This window comes from Rhagoletis pomonella, unplaced genomic scaffold (genome assembly GCF_013731165.1).
Source record: "Rhagoletis pomonella isolate Grant_MI unplaced genomic scaffold, Rhpom_1.0 Rhpom_scaffold_00007, whole genome shotgun sequence".
Lineage (NCBI taxonomy): Eukaryota > Metazoa > Arthropoda > Insecta > Diptera > Tephritidae > Rhagoletis > Rhagoletis pomonella.
This window is the reverse complement of record NW_023458561.1, coordinates 51042448-51056763: the sequence shown is the minus strand read 5'-3', so window position 1 is coordinate 51056763 and position 14316 is coordinate 51042448. Positions and strand designations below refer to the sequence as shown.

The 14316-nt window shown below is 34.3% G+C and overlaps 1 protein-coding gene across 1 annotated transcript in view; it reads right to left on the bottom strand.

The window, feature by feature from the left end:
- Window positions 1–11820, bottom strand: part of LOC118743025 — a gene marked incomplete in the record, with an annotated part of 63042 nt that extends 51222 nt beyond the window's left edge. The window contains 1 exon segment of the mRNA XM_036475491.1: window positions 10196–11820. Within this exon segment, the coding sequence (XP_036331384.1) occupies window positions 10196–10256 (61 nt within the window).
- Between the last annotated feature and the right edge of the window lie 2496 nt (window positions 11821–14316).

The following is a 14316-nucleotide window of genomic DNA, read 5'->3' as shown; positions in this document are numbered from 1 at the left end:
GGTCACTTACAATTGGCAAATTCGTTTTCGAAGGATTGAACGGTAAAAAGCCTATAGACCTACATAAATATGGGACATGGTGTAATGAAATCCATAATATCCTTATCTGCGAATGACTACATTTTTTCGGCCATTACAATCAATTATTTCAGAATATTGACTTCTTCATGTTCGTCATGAAAAGCATTTTCCACTTCAATTCAAAGGAAATCTTTTTATAAAAAATCCTAGAGCAACATTACGCGTTAGAAAAATGCAAATATTGCGAAAGCTTTTCAATTGGGATGTCGTTATTTCAGATTGCTCGCGAAACGAAGAAAATTGTTTTTAAATAAATATGTATCTTCGAACTTGAATTTCGTATGCAGCATTGCTCCAAGTAAACAAAAGTGTGTAAAGTTTGAAGCGTCTTCACTAAAGAAGCAGCGAAAGCTGTAATAGTTTTATATAATCACCGAGAGCGTCGTAGCCCGATTCTAATACTTCTGGGCAAAAGTTTTTGCGTATATATATTCGACAGTGTTTTTTCGCTATCTTGTCCAATATTATACTCTCGAAATCGTCGATCTTCATATTTTTTGAAAATCGATTTAAGAGAAGCACTTAGCTTGAAAACTTCTTTAAGCAGGTGAATCGCGACACAGTTTTTGAAAATGTCGCGGCAAAAACAAAAGCTTTAACTAATGTAGACTTTTTAAATTACGAAACACCGATCAGCTTTTCCAAGGATCACTGATCTTTATCCTTGCCCTTCGTTCCTTGGAGCCTCTTACCGGCCCAACTTGAAACGAATATTTCAGGAAGAAGGTTGAAATTTTGTAACTGAGTAGATGTTTATTATAAACACTTATTCCCAATCAGACATTACATTGGTAATTACCTACAATTCATTTATGATCTGGCCTTGCCTTCGAAGCTGAGGAAGAAATCTTTCACTTAATTTTTTTGTTTTATTTCTTGAGCTAAGTTTAATTGATTGCAAGCTATCTTATATGGCTTGTATTGCAAATATTGCAGATATGAAACGTACTAGCGAATTAAAAAAGTGAATAAAACATTAACCCGAAATGCAGTGTGTTTTGCCCTGTAAGAAACAAATCAAAAAAATTAAAAAAAATTATAATTTTCTTTTTAAGCGAAACTATATCCTCTGCACTGTGGTCCATTTTACAAATTGTTTGGCAAACATTATTTAAAGCTAAATAAGACGATTATCAGCCTTATCATGAGTTTCATTTTCCCCGAACTGGTTCACTTTTCGCTCTTGGTTTCCGTGGCTTTACGTTGGGCGGAGTACAAATTTTCGGGTGAATTTTTTTTTGTATGCGAAACTTAGGATAAGGCAGTATATGTGCTATCCTGCTCACATTTAATTCATACACTTCACACTATTATTTCATACAATCTTGAAGCAGAAATATTTCGAATATGAAGTAAAGGTTGGCAGGGTAGCATAAAAAACATGGGATTTTTATTGCTAGGCATATGATTTAAACATTTTGTACAAAAAAAAAAATGTTTAACCCTTGGCAACCGAGAGGTTGAAGACGATTACTGTTTTGTACTTCGACACTAAACACTAATAAAAGCGCGGTAGTGTATTGACGGCAAAAAAGGCGGGTAAGAAAATATATACGCAAGAAATGAGAGAAAAACCGTGCATGTCTTTCTCTTTAACTGTTTTTGATCCCAAAAACAAAAAACTAATTTTGGACTTGTACGGTTCTCGAACTCACCGATTCATTTATACAGTGACATTTTTTGAATGATCTTGCCAAGTTATACTAATTACTTTTGAAAAACTGGAGAGTATAAATTTTTAAATTTAATGAAAATTAAAAAGGCCTTTTGCTTCCTCTCTTTATTGAGTTTTTCCCTCTAAGCGCAAAATCCATAGTTCACTACTGGCAATATAAAGATAGCCATTTTCTCAGAAATTGCAGCTCAAAATATGGTGACATAAGCCCCCAAGATAAAATACTTTTATTACTTACTAACTGTATCCCAGCCAAACCTAGCTAAATTTTCTAGACTTATTTAAATGTAAAATTTAACAATAAATCTATTAATTTATTAGGTAGCAAAAAACTAGATTTCATCACCAAAGCAAAATCGTAATATTTTGTAATTACGCATCTTTAATATCTACTCACTCGTAATATTATTCTCCATGCCAACTTTTTTTTTTTTAATGTGTTCAAATATTTTAGTAACAGCAATTAAAATTTATCGAATTATCGATTGTACAAAAATGTTTAAACTTTGACTGCTGATTGCTCACTACATACAATGACAACGTGTAATGTCAACACATCTGATCCTATTAACAACAAAAATTACTTCATAAAAGCATTTTCTCTTGAGATTTGCGACATCTGTACCCAATAATTGCAGAAGGGTTAAGCTGCATGTGTGATCACTCATACGCCATGTTGAGCGAAACTGTTTTCATAACTTAAGCGTATTTATGTACGCTTCTATATTTCTCATTGTTTTATGCAGATTTTTACAAGTAATTTCCAATTTGCTATGTCCGTAAGCGCGTCATTAAGTTGTCAGTGCTAATTTTATGCACCTACCTGCGATGTCTATTAGAAGCTCTTTTTCAATGAAGACATGTATGTTTGGAAGTATGAATATTTTTGCCGAGTCGGTACTATCATACAGTATGTACTCTTCAGAGCTATTATGGAAATGACCCAAGTATGCCGGAAGTCAAACGGAAATACCAATCTAACCATTTCCGCTATGTCATTCGCTCGATAGAAGAAAGAGGGCAAAACAAAATGGGTATATGTAATACTTAGCGCCACTTGTTGGCTGTAATTAAAAGAGTGTCGGTTTAGTTGCTATTATGAAATATTTATGCATCGGCTTATGAGTAGAGTGTACACTAGGGTAGTCCAAACAGTAAAGTCGGTCTATAATGCCCCTAGGAGGGCTCTATACCGAAAAAGTATTATTATTATTATGAGCCTTGAGCACGGCCTCCTCTTGGTGTTTTTTTGGGTGCGCCGTATTATTTTTTTTTTTTTTAAATTGTATTATCAAAAAAAAAAATTTTACCGAAAAAGTATACACCTATTTTTTTATTTTGATATCAAAAAATATTTAGAGGTCGCTCAAAGCGCTCAAAATTTTCCATGTACATATTTTTATATGAGAAAAATAAAATTTTTCATAGAAATGGTATAGAAGTCTTGAAATTCAAATTTTTCGATCGGAAAACTCTGGTTCTCTTCAAGAGACTTTCAATAATAATACTAAATTGTTTATTTAACCACTTTTTAATACTAACGATTTTTTATTGGTCGCCCCATCGCATTTTTCGGGGTTTCTGTGGGTTTTTGGCTGACCTATAAATTATAGTTGCGATGAAAAAATCGTTAAATAAACAATTGAGCCCTTGATTTTGAAAGTGATATAAGTCACTTCCCAGCTCTTGAACTTAAATGATCCGTTACTGGTATCTGAACGCGTCGGTTATTCGTTCAACTTCATCAACCATTGGTAGAAGGTTTTGTCATTAGTTTACGACGATAGAACGATTTGTAGATGTATTCGGTTACAAGTAACCGGTCATTTAAGCGCAAGAGCTGGGAAGTGACTTATACCACTTTCAAAATAAACGGCTCAATTGGGTCTGGTAAAAAAATATTGATTTTTAACTATTCTATACCATTCCTATGAAAAGTTGTTTTTTTCCCCCCATATAAAATACATGGAAAACTTTAGAAGCTTTAAGCGACTTTTAAATATTTTTTGATTTCAAAATAAAAAAATTACGGTTAAAATGGTTTTGAAATCGGTTCGGTACAATCGCCAAACGAAGGCGGACAAAATTTATGTTGGTGTAAATGTATTTATGTGCAAAGCTCCAATTGTATGTGTTATGATTTGTAGCAAAATATTCAACTGTCGGTGTACACTAGGGTGGTCCAAAAATGCATGTGAAAAGTAAAGTCGGAATTTTTATGCTCCCCCCCCCCCCTACCCCTCCTAGGATTGTTTTATACCGAAAAAAAATATATCGCAATTTTTTTATTTTGAAATCAAAAAATATTTAGAGGTCGCTTAAAGCGCCAAAAGTTTTCCATGTATTTTATATGGGGAAAAAACAACTTATCGTAGAAATGGTATAGAATTCTTAAAAATCGATAGTTTTCGATCGGAAATCCATGTTTATCTGCAGGATATTTTCAATAATAATACTCAATTGTTTATTTAACCATTTTTTTATCGCAACTCTAATTTATAAGTCCGCCAAAAACGCCGAAAAATGCAATGGGGGACCAATAAGAAATCGTTAGTATTAAAAAGTGGTTAAATAAACAATTGGGTATTATTATTGAAAGTTTCCTGCAGATAAACGTGGTTTTCCGATCGAAAACTATTGATTTTTAAGAATTCTATACCATTTTTACGAAAACTTGTTTTGTCCCCTATATATAATACATGGAAAACTTTAGGTGCTTTGAGCGACCTCTAAATATTTTTTTATTTCAAAATAAAAAAATAGGGGCATACTTTTTTCGACATAGAGCAATCCTAGGGAGTGAGAGCATTACAATTCCTAATTTACTGTTTTTTGATTACCCTAATGTACATACACATATGCTTTTCTAGTAGCAGGTGTTTATGAAAATACCTTAAAAAACATATGTGACTCGTAATACTAGTAAGTATGTGAAAAATACCAAGTCAACCGAATGAAAAACTAAGCAAATTTTGGAAACCCGTTTTTGATCGCAGTCATAATTCAGTTAACACTAAATTTTCCATATATACATATGTACATATATTAAATGCATCGAGCCCTAACCGCCAAAAAGGCGGAAGTGACATTTTTTTAAAAATTTCATTTTTGTTGCAGAAACGTTTGGATTCCTACATTAACGTTTTTATATTTATGCATATCAATCAACCGCGTTAGTATCAAAATACGCTTTGAAGTAAATTTTTAAACATATTTGTAATTAGGGTTTGCGTGTTGTCTTTACATGCCACCCCATAAAAATGAAGGACATAATATTTTTGTTTACGCTTAGGCAAATCCAAATACGCAATATTTCTTGTCACCTATTTACTCGCAGTTTACCTAGAAAACGTAGTATCTTTATTGTTGTATGTTTGTATGTTTCATATGTTATTTGAGCATAGCAGTGTAAAAGTTCCATATTTTGCGTGACTTTCGCCGTAAAAATTCCGAGTGTAACGTTTTAGGCCACATACCGCACTTAATTGCCATTTTACTCGCACACTTATTTTCATATTAATCTACTTGAATATGTCGTGTGTGTGAATTTTTCATATGCCATTTAAGATTCCCAAGTGGCGGTTTTAGTCAATTAATTATCACTACATAGTTTATTTGGATTTCAACAAATTTTATTTAATTGCCATTTATCTTTTTATGAATTGATCCATCGGGGGTGTGACGGGCAATTATCGGTATATCTGGGGTATGTAAATCAGTGAAGTAGCTAATATAGTTTATGCATTTGTAAAAAAATTGAGTTTTACATACGGCGGTTAGGGAATCGTCTATGGAGCAAATTAGTTTTGAAAAGGGGGAGTTGCAAGCAGATGCACTTTATGAGTGGTGCCTAGATGTGTATGCTAGTACATCCCCGATCAACTTCGATGAACTACGTCCAAGATATGTATGTGCAAATGCACAAAAAAGCAAAAAATTTGCATATATGCGAAGAAATTTCTTTAGTAATACGTTTTTCATATGCTAATTGCTTGGGAACTTGGTGGGTATTTCATTCACATCGTTGTACGATAAATCAAATTACTTTAATTTATATTATTTGAACAAAAACCTACGCGTAGGTATATATTGAAATGGTGGTAAAAAATGTCCATTTATTCATTTCATTTTACTTTAGCTTGACCGCAATTTTGAAAGGTTGCATTAAGCTCAATCATTTTTTTTCAAAAATTATGGAAATTTCGCAATTTTCACAAACTATAGCCCAATGAAAAAAATGTATTAGCGTATTCCGGATCAAAATTTAAACTTTGGCATAGTTCAAATTTATTTTTGTCCATGCATCCCTGCACGAGGGAATGTATACCATTGGTGTGATCCAGGATCAGATCATTTTCCCAAGATATTTCCATTTTAAGCACAGTATGCAGCTCTCAAGAAAACGGTCAAGAAAAAAATTGCCATTATTTCGTGTGTGTGTCCAAGGAATTTTGACAACTGATACTTAGCCAGCCTGTTATCTCGCTCTTTCCCCAAGAAATAATGGAACGGGCATATATTTCTGTTGCTAGCATGGATTGCCTTGTGCTCTTTTTTCACAAAAAAACTTTAGAAAACCGTAATAGACAGCGTAGCAAATTTCTTAAGAACTGCGTACTGCCTCAAGAAAATTTTACACAAGAAAATTTCGTAGCCATTTCTTGTACGCCATTTTATATGGTTTATTATAGTTTTTGCTTTTCTTGAGAGCTGCGTACAGGCATCGCTAAAGAAAAAATCAAACTTTAATATGAAAAATGTTACTCATACGTCATGTACGAGAACGGCCATGTACGATATGGCGTATGAGTTACATTATTTCTTGCTCATATTTAAACAAGTAATTTTTAAGCAAAACACAAAACGGACTTCAGTTTTCATATGAACAATTAGGAGTACCGTTAATTTTTTCATGATCCAATGATCGCATCTAAACCAAATTATAATGGAACCACGTGTTGGATAATACCTTTCCGATAGAAAAAGAATTATCGAAATCGGTTGACGTGGTCCAAAGTTATGCGGTAACATACAGAAGAAAAAAAATAAAAATATTCTGACGAATTGATAACCTCTCCTTTTTTTGAAGTCGTTTAAAAAAGTTTAAAAAAGTCAAAACTTGTTTATTTATGCATCGATTTTTATCGTTACTAGCTTAATTTTTTTGGCAAAAGCACAGGCTTCAAAACAAATGAAACAAGTTAAAAAAGATTTAAATTTTTTCCTTTTTAAAGTCTAACATTTTCCCATTAAAAGTGAAAATATCTTCGGAAAATTTCCTGATCTGGAAAAAACGGTGTACAGTTCCGTAATTTACGACCCAATATTAAGGTTACGTGTTTCGAGGTTTTTGGAGTATTTATAACTATGAAAGAGTGTTACTCATACGTCATTATGAACTGTTAGTGAAACCATAAATATTGCCGGAAACATTTTGCAAAGAAATTATTACACATGCCATTCGACCATTTAAAACTTTTTTATCAATAAATTTTCTTCGTTGATAGCTTGATGTTTTTGTATTTGACACAAATGAAAAGAATTTACAAAATATCTTTTATTTTCAATGCAAATTTTAAATGAAAATATCTTGGGAAAAGGACTTGATCTAGACAAAACAAGTAAGAGCAGCGCTCTCTTCGGCTATGCCGAAGGCTCCATACCTTTCATGAGCATCTGAAAATTTTACGTTAACAGATTGCTGCATTTGAAAAAAATTTATATATTCACAGCAGACATAGATAGAGGAGATATATATATAAAAAATTCTAGCTAAACAATCAGAGGTATGGAAGATATACCTTATATAGCACCAATCTAAGTGATTTTCACTGCTGTGTGATCGGTACCTAAACCGGTAACACAATTAAATGGGTTTAGCTTCCTACATAAAGGAGATACATATATCGCAAAAACTGGTATTTGAACAATCAGTGGTACAGGAGATTAAGATTATACAGCATAGATTTTGACGATTTTCTTAGTAGACTTTGTATTATTATTTAAAAAAAAGCTTACGAAATTTATCGGTTTTAGCTGTCCAAATAAAGGAGTTTTACAGTAAAATCCCATATCTGAACAATCAGTTTTATGGGGGCAATAAACAGCTTATAGTGACCCGATCTTTGTTAATTTTACTGTAAACTTTCTGTTGATAATGAGTGAAATTAGTGCGAAATTTCATGTTTCTAGCTGCATAGATGGAGTAGTTATAACAAAAAATCGCATATCTGAACAGTCAGTTGTATGGGACCTATATGTAAAAGTGATCCGATCTTTGTTATTTTCACCATAAGTATTCTGTTAATAATGAGTGGAAACGGTGCGAATTTTGATGTTCGTAGCTGCATAAATGAAGAAGTTACGGCAAAAAACCTCATATCTGAACAATCAGTTGTATGGTGGATATAGGTTGTAGTGACTCGATCTTCGCCATTTTCACTAAAAGTATTCTTTTGATAATAAGTGACAACAGTGCAAAATTTCATGTGTCTAGCTACTTAAATGGAGGAGTTATAACAATCTGAACAATCAGTTGTATGGGAGCTATATGTTATAGTGGTCCGATTCTTCCGGTTCCGACAAATGATTAATACATTATAAAAATACACCCACCTACCAAATTTGATCCGGATATCTCGAAAACTGAGAGACTAGATTGCATACAAACAGACGGACAGACAGACAGACAGACAGACAGACGGACAGACGGACATGGCTAAATCGACTCAGCTCACCGCTCTGATCATTTAAGTATTTAATGGGTCTATCTCTTCTTATTCTGGTACTTACAAACATCGGACCAAAGTTATAATACCATTTCATGGTCATGAAAGGTATAAAAATGCTGCAGGGTAGATTTTCTACCAACTTGTATTCAAACTTTTTTTACGAAAACTGCGAAATAAGCTCGCAAATCGAAAAAAATAAACCCTTAATATCTACGCATAAAATAGAAGTACACTACGTGAGATGTTCCGAATTCCAATTTTTTTAGTATAAAGTTATGGAGACCTAGTTGCTACTTTTAGAGATTTTGACAAAAAAACTCCAGTTTTACGGATAACAATAACAAGGTGCTACAAAAAAATGGTTGCATATACTAGTCATGCAGTAAAGGTGGAAGAACAGGCCTAAGAAATTATTTTGGCATTACCAGAATTTCAAATACTGAAAATCTGGTTTTTGGGTCAAAGCACCGGTCAACAATTTAACAGTTTTCAACACATATTTTGATAATCTTATGTTCGCTGAAAAGTGGAAGGTTATATCTTTCCACTGCTTTTAGTAAATTCAAGTTAAGTTGGTAAGCATTGACTCCGTGAACCGAAAAGGCTTGAGAAAAATCTGAAAAAAAAACAGTTATGGTGACTTTGGGTTTGCAATGCTTTGCCGCTCTTTACCACGCAATCCGTGCCTTTTGGAAGACTTCGATTATACCCCAATTCTCTAACTAGAAAACTACTGTTCTAGCTTTTTTGTATTAATTGCGTTGAATCCTCACAGGCAGTTACTTTTTTTAATCTGGTTTTTGAGTTTTATATGTAGCATTTTCACATGGATTCATAGGCATGGCTAACTCATATTCGCAGTTTCATAATTTTTGGCACAGTTGTGAATTTTTTTATATTCTTTAGCCATATGCGAATCGAGGCCAACTAACATAAATACTTGGAAAAACGTCTCAGGTATCACAAGTGGCTAGGACATTCCGAGTCGGTTTACCTTTTCGATGAACTTACTCATCTCAATAGAATTTTGGTCTCAGTATCCCTATGTGGGTAAAACCGATTACAGCGATGACTGTCGGAAACTTATATTTCCTTTGCTATAACTATTTCGCTTCGTGGAGAAGAACAGTCGAGCTGAAGGCGAAGCAGCTCGGGTTAAGCTGGCAGGAAATCAAAGCGATTGCCAGAAACCAAACCAGATGGCGCGAAGGTGTAGTGGATGAACAACAGCAAGATTTTTGATATCCATACTTAGATTTTATGTACAGAAGACAAGGCGCCTACACGAATTTCTTCATTCGTACCTCAAAATCTGTCTGCGAGCCACTTTTCATGCTCCCTTTAAAACGATATACATATGTAGATCTTTAAAAGCAAGAAAAAGTGTAGGTAAGAGAAGCCTTTCGAGGGGCTACCCCTATGAGAAAAAACTTTTTTAACTTTTGTTTTTGGTGTTAGCCGCAAACTGGGCTCAGTCCCAGGCCCTGCGGAATGGTAGTGCGCAGTTCTATCTACTATACATACAGATATTGAGAAAGAACCTTTTCCAATTTCATTTTACTTGTCCATATATAGTACATACCTTAATAAACATAATGTCCTCAACACCTTCGAATTACGCACAACTTAAGTCATTTATTTCACAGCACCAAAAATAAATAAAATAACAACCAAAAAAAACTTGCAATTATTTGACTTTCTTACTCACCTTTCGGCGGCGATGAGTGATAGTATAATCCTTGAAACCTTCGTCTACGTTTTGGTGGCATTGCGCTCTATATATATATATATGTATATGTACGAACACTATCAGTTGATGCGGTAGTTGTTAACGATGCTGTCGCTGGACGCGGTACAAGCAAATGCGAATGCAATTGCGAGAACGACACTGTCGACGATGCACTTTAAAGCACATTCAAGCGAGGCGAGCGAACAGCGAAAACTTTCCGGCAATAAATCATGCGGATAAATTTATGTGTATGTATGTAAATAAAATATTACAACACCCACTCAAAAGGTATACATGGGCAGCAACAACGCTATTATTTTAATGTGGAGCAGCCGTAGGAAACAGACACACACACACACACACACTAAAACTACGCGCGTATAAAACGGAACGAAGCGACAAATGAGTGTGTTGCTCATTTACCTACAGCAAGCCGAAGTATATATATTTTTTTTTGCTTTTCAATTATTTTCAATTATTTGCTGTCAGCGGTGGACATTCAAATATACAGCAGACATACATACTCTATGGTATGTATAACGGAAGTGTGCATGTTGGAGTGTAATTTCCTATTATTTTTTTCCTATACACACATGCACATCATAACAAAATACACGAATTTGCAGTCCATAGTTGACCGCGTGGTCATTAGTGCGGGATTTTCCAGCACGTTTGTATGTACATAAGTAAGTATGTAAAGTGTCAGCTGTTTGATATTTTCGCAGTTTTTGTTGTATGTGCTTAAACGCCTTCTTTTTTTTTTATTTGCTTACTTGCTTCTGCATTTCGATGGAACTCAATCGGATTTCCGAAAAAATACCTATAAATGCATGTGCGCTGCTTTAAACGAGTTTAGCCCAACAAATGTATATATCTCCACACATCTTCTTTTTTTTCAATTTTTACTCACGGCCATTCACTATGCACACATAGCCTTTTTTAGTTTGCACACTTTTGCTTCTTTTTTTTTTTCTATTATAAGCTTTATCTTTCGTGTACTGGCATTATAATTTGCTTGATTGCTCATTTGCGCATTGCTGTGCCCCGATACCCCGCTCTACAATTTGCACTGCACTCACACCTTTCTTTAATCTCTCGCACAACTAAGGCTGTTAAGCGAATTCGCTGCTTGCCATTGCCGTTAATGTATGTAGGTCCTTTGTTAATGATCTATTCGCACATGATTCACACTACACCGGCGACGGCGGAAATAGCAACGGAAACGTGTCCACGAGCTTTGACGGTCCTATGGCGTTTGCTGTCCATATGACTGTCTTCGGTAAATTTATCATCAACTCCGCAGCTCGAAATTATGGGGCGGAGAATTGTGACAGTGAAACATAGTTACTGCCCACAACGAAACGGCAAACGACAGTGGACACGAGCAGATACGAAATGCCTGTGGTTGCACATTAGCAATTAGGGGGGGGGGGGGGGCAAAGCAGTGGAAAAACAAACAGAGTTGTCTATTGGCGTGTTGCATTCACTTTACTCGCGCTGCTATCGCCTTTTGGTGTGGAGTTGTCCGTTAGTAGTGACATGTATGCGCGCTGGCCCTTTTTGATTGCATTCGCAAGCCTTTCTCGGTTGCTGGTTCATAGATGGATGTCAGCTGCGTTCAGCTATTTTGATTTGTTTACTTTTCACAGCACTAACGCATTAAAGATTTTGAGTATGTTACAATTTTTCATAAATATATTTTTTCACTCCGTATTTGTCATTTCAGTCATTTGATATTTTGCGAATTACATATCTAGTCTTTTCACTTCTCGTCTGTCTTCATTTTCATATCACTTCCAATGTTTAACTGCTATTATTTTCATTTTCAGAGAGTGCACGCGATGCCATTGCATGTCGGACACGTATACGCACTGTGGTCCCAACGGGTGAGCTCACTTTCAACACTGTTGTGCAATTATCGCTCTCGTTTAGTTTTGTTGCTAAAAATTGGCCGAAGGGGTTAAAGTGAGAACAAATTTGAGTAGATTTGGTGTTCTCGTTAATTAGACTTACAGAGTATGAGTTCATTGCTCGATTCGTTGGCAATACGTTGTAGTTCATTTGCTGCCGGCAATGCGTGGTTTTGCTCCATTTCATTTACAATTACTACAACATTAACTCGGACTGCAATCTTTTTGTCTTAGCGTTTTTTAGACTAAGTGAAAAAGGGGTTAAAATTCAGAACGGTTGGAAATATGTCGTTCGGGTACCTATAGAAAAATTTCACGAGCAATAATTTTGTAGAATATTTTCACCAAGTAGCTCTCTCGCCGAAGGGTCGTTTTGACCGCTTTTCGAGATAGTTTAACTAAAATGGCATTTGCGAGGACGCTAAAAGGTTAAAATATTCTAGAAAATTATTCGCAGACAAAATATTTGTACAAAGTGGGTAAATGTCCACAAAAAATAAAAACAAATATGTCCCCTTGGTTTCTGCAACAACTTTGTATGCTTTCTTTTATATTTTGTTAAATATAACTGGAGATCCGATTTGTATGCAAAAAAATAAGACTAAAAATATGTGCCATCAACAGTCAGCGTCAAAAATATAAACAACCCGACGGCTTGACGATTTTATTTATTTATGTTTTCCATACCAATTTTTTCTTATTTTTTTATAAAAATATAATTCATTCAACAGCAAAAAGCCCAAGAATCAATTTTTTAATTTCATACAGAACTTGGGGAAATGCAAGAAATACCAAAAAGTTTAATTAAAAATTTTAAATTTTTAAACTCGATTTCTTAGAATAATTTTGACTATGCAATTATTTAATTACGGTTGATTTTTGAGAACTTTTTTTATAGAGGGTATTTCGCATTTTCTTCCATAAAACGCATGAACAAAATCTATTTTTATACGGTAGAAAATGGGCAACACCCACGAAAATAAATATTCTCTAAAATCAACGGCAATTTTAGCGACTTTAAACCTGCATTTAATGGGCTACGAAATCGAATTAAAAAATTTATAATTTTGGTGACATTTTTTGGAATTTCTTGTATTTTCCAGAATCATCATAAAAAAAATTAAAAAAAAGTAAAAATAAGAAATAAAAGTAAAAATAATATATTCCGACGAAGTGATGACCTTCTCCTTTTTTGAAGTCGGTTAAAAACAAGTAAATTTTTATACGGAAAATATATACAAATAAAATCGTCAAAATGTCAGGGTGTTCACATTTTTGACGCTGACTGTATATAAATTGATATACATTTTTCTTTTACTTAATATGTATGGTGCATATTTTTAGGCTTATTTTTATCACAAGAATCCGAGCTCTAAATATAACTCTAGCTCTGCACTAAAACTTCCTCTTTTCTAACTGTTTTGGCAGGGCTGCAAACCACTCCAAAAATCGGTGCAGTTCGGGTCAGTCGTTCGAACCACTTAGAAAAAACTTGTACCCGCTCAATAAAAAAAAAAAAACAAACAACCGCAGTTTTCAAAAGGTACAAATAGTTTGATTCCTGCTTATCTCACATATTTCAAGTTTCATTATACTTCATTTCAAACTAAATTCTCAAAAACAAAGCCACCTACCACATATAAACGGCCCACTGTGCATTATCCATTTGTACACGGCAATCTGCCAACCTTCCACCAGTTGGGCAAAAACAACTATAGCGAAGTGCTCAAATATTTAATAATGCTTGTATTGCATATGGGCCCCTTGCCCCTCGAACCATACACACTCTGGCATATTCCGTTGACATCCATTGACATCCATTCTACGTTCGACCGATGACGAACTAACACAATACATTTTGACATATTTAACATGAATATATGTACATATGTATGTGTGATTCAATAGAAAATGCACTGCTGACCTGTGGTTATGTAGTGGGTGTTGTCTTAAAAGCAAAAAAAAAATAAAAAATGTGTATACAAAAAGAATATGAAAATAATGAAAATTTTAATGGAAAGTAAAATAAGGAATAGCAAAAGAAATACTAAGGGTAGGTAAATTCGAGGCAAAGAGACAGCAGGTATAGGTGAAATCGATATTTAATGCAAAAAAAAGTTTTTCTCAATAGTAAATAATTGTCAGAAGTGGCATCAACTATAATCGATACTCTAGACCCCAGCAGTTAAA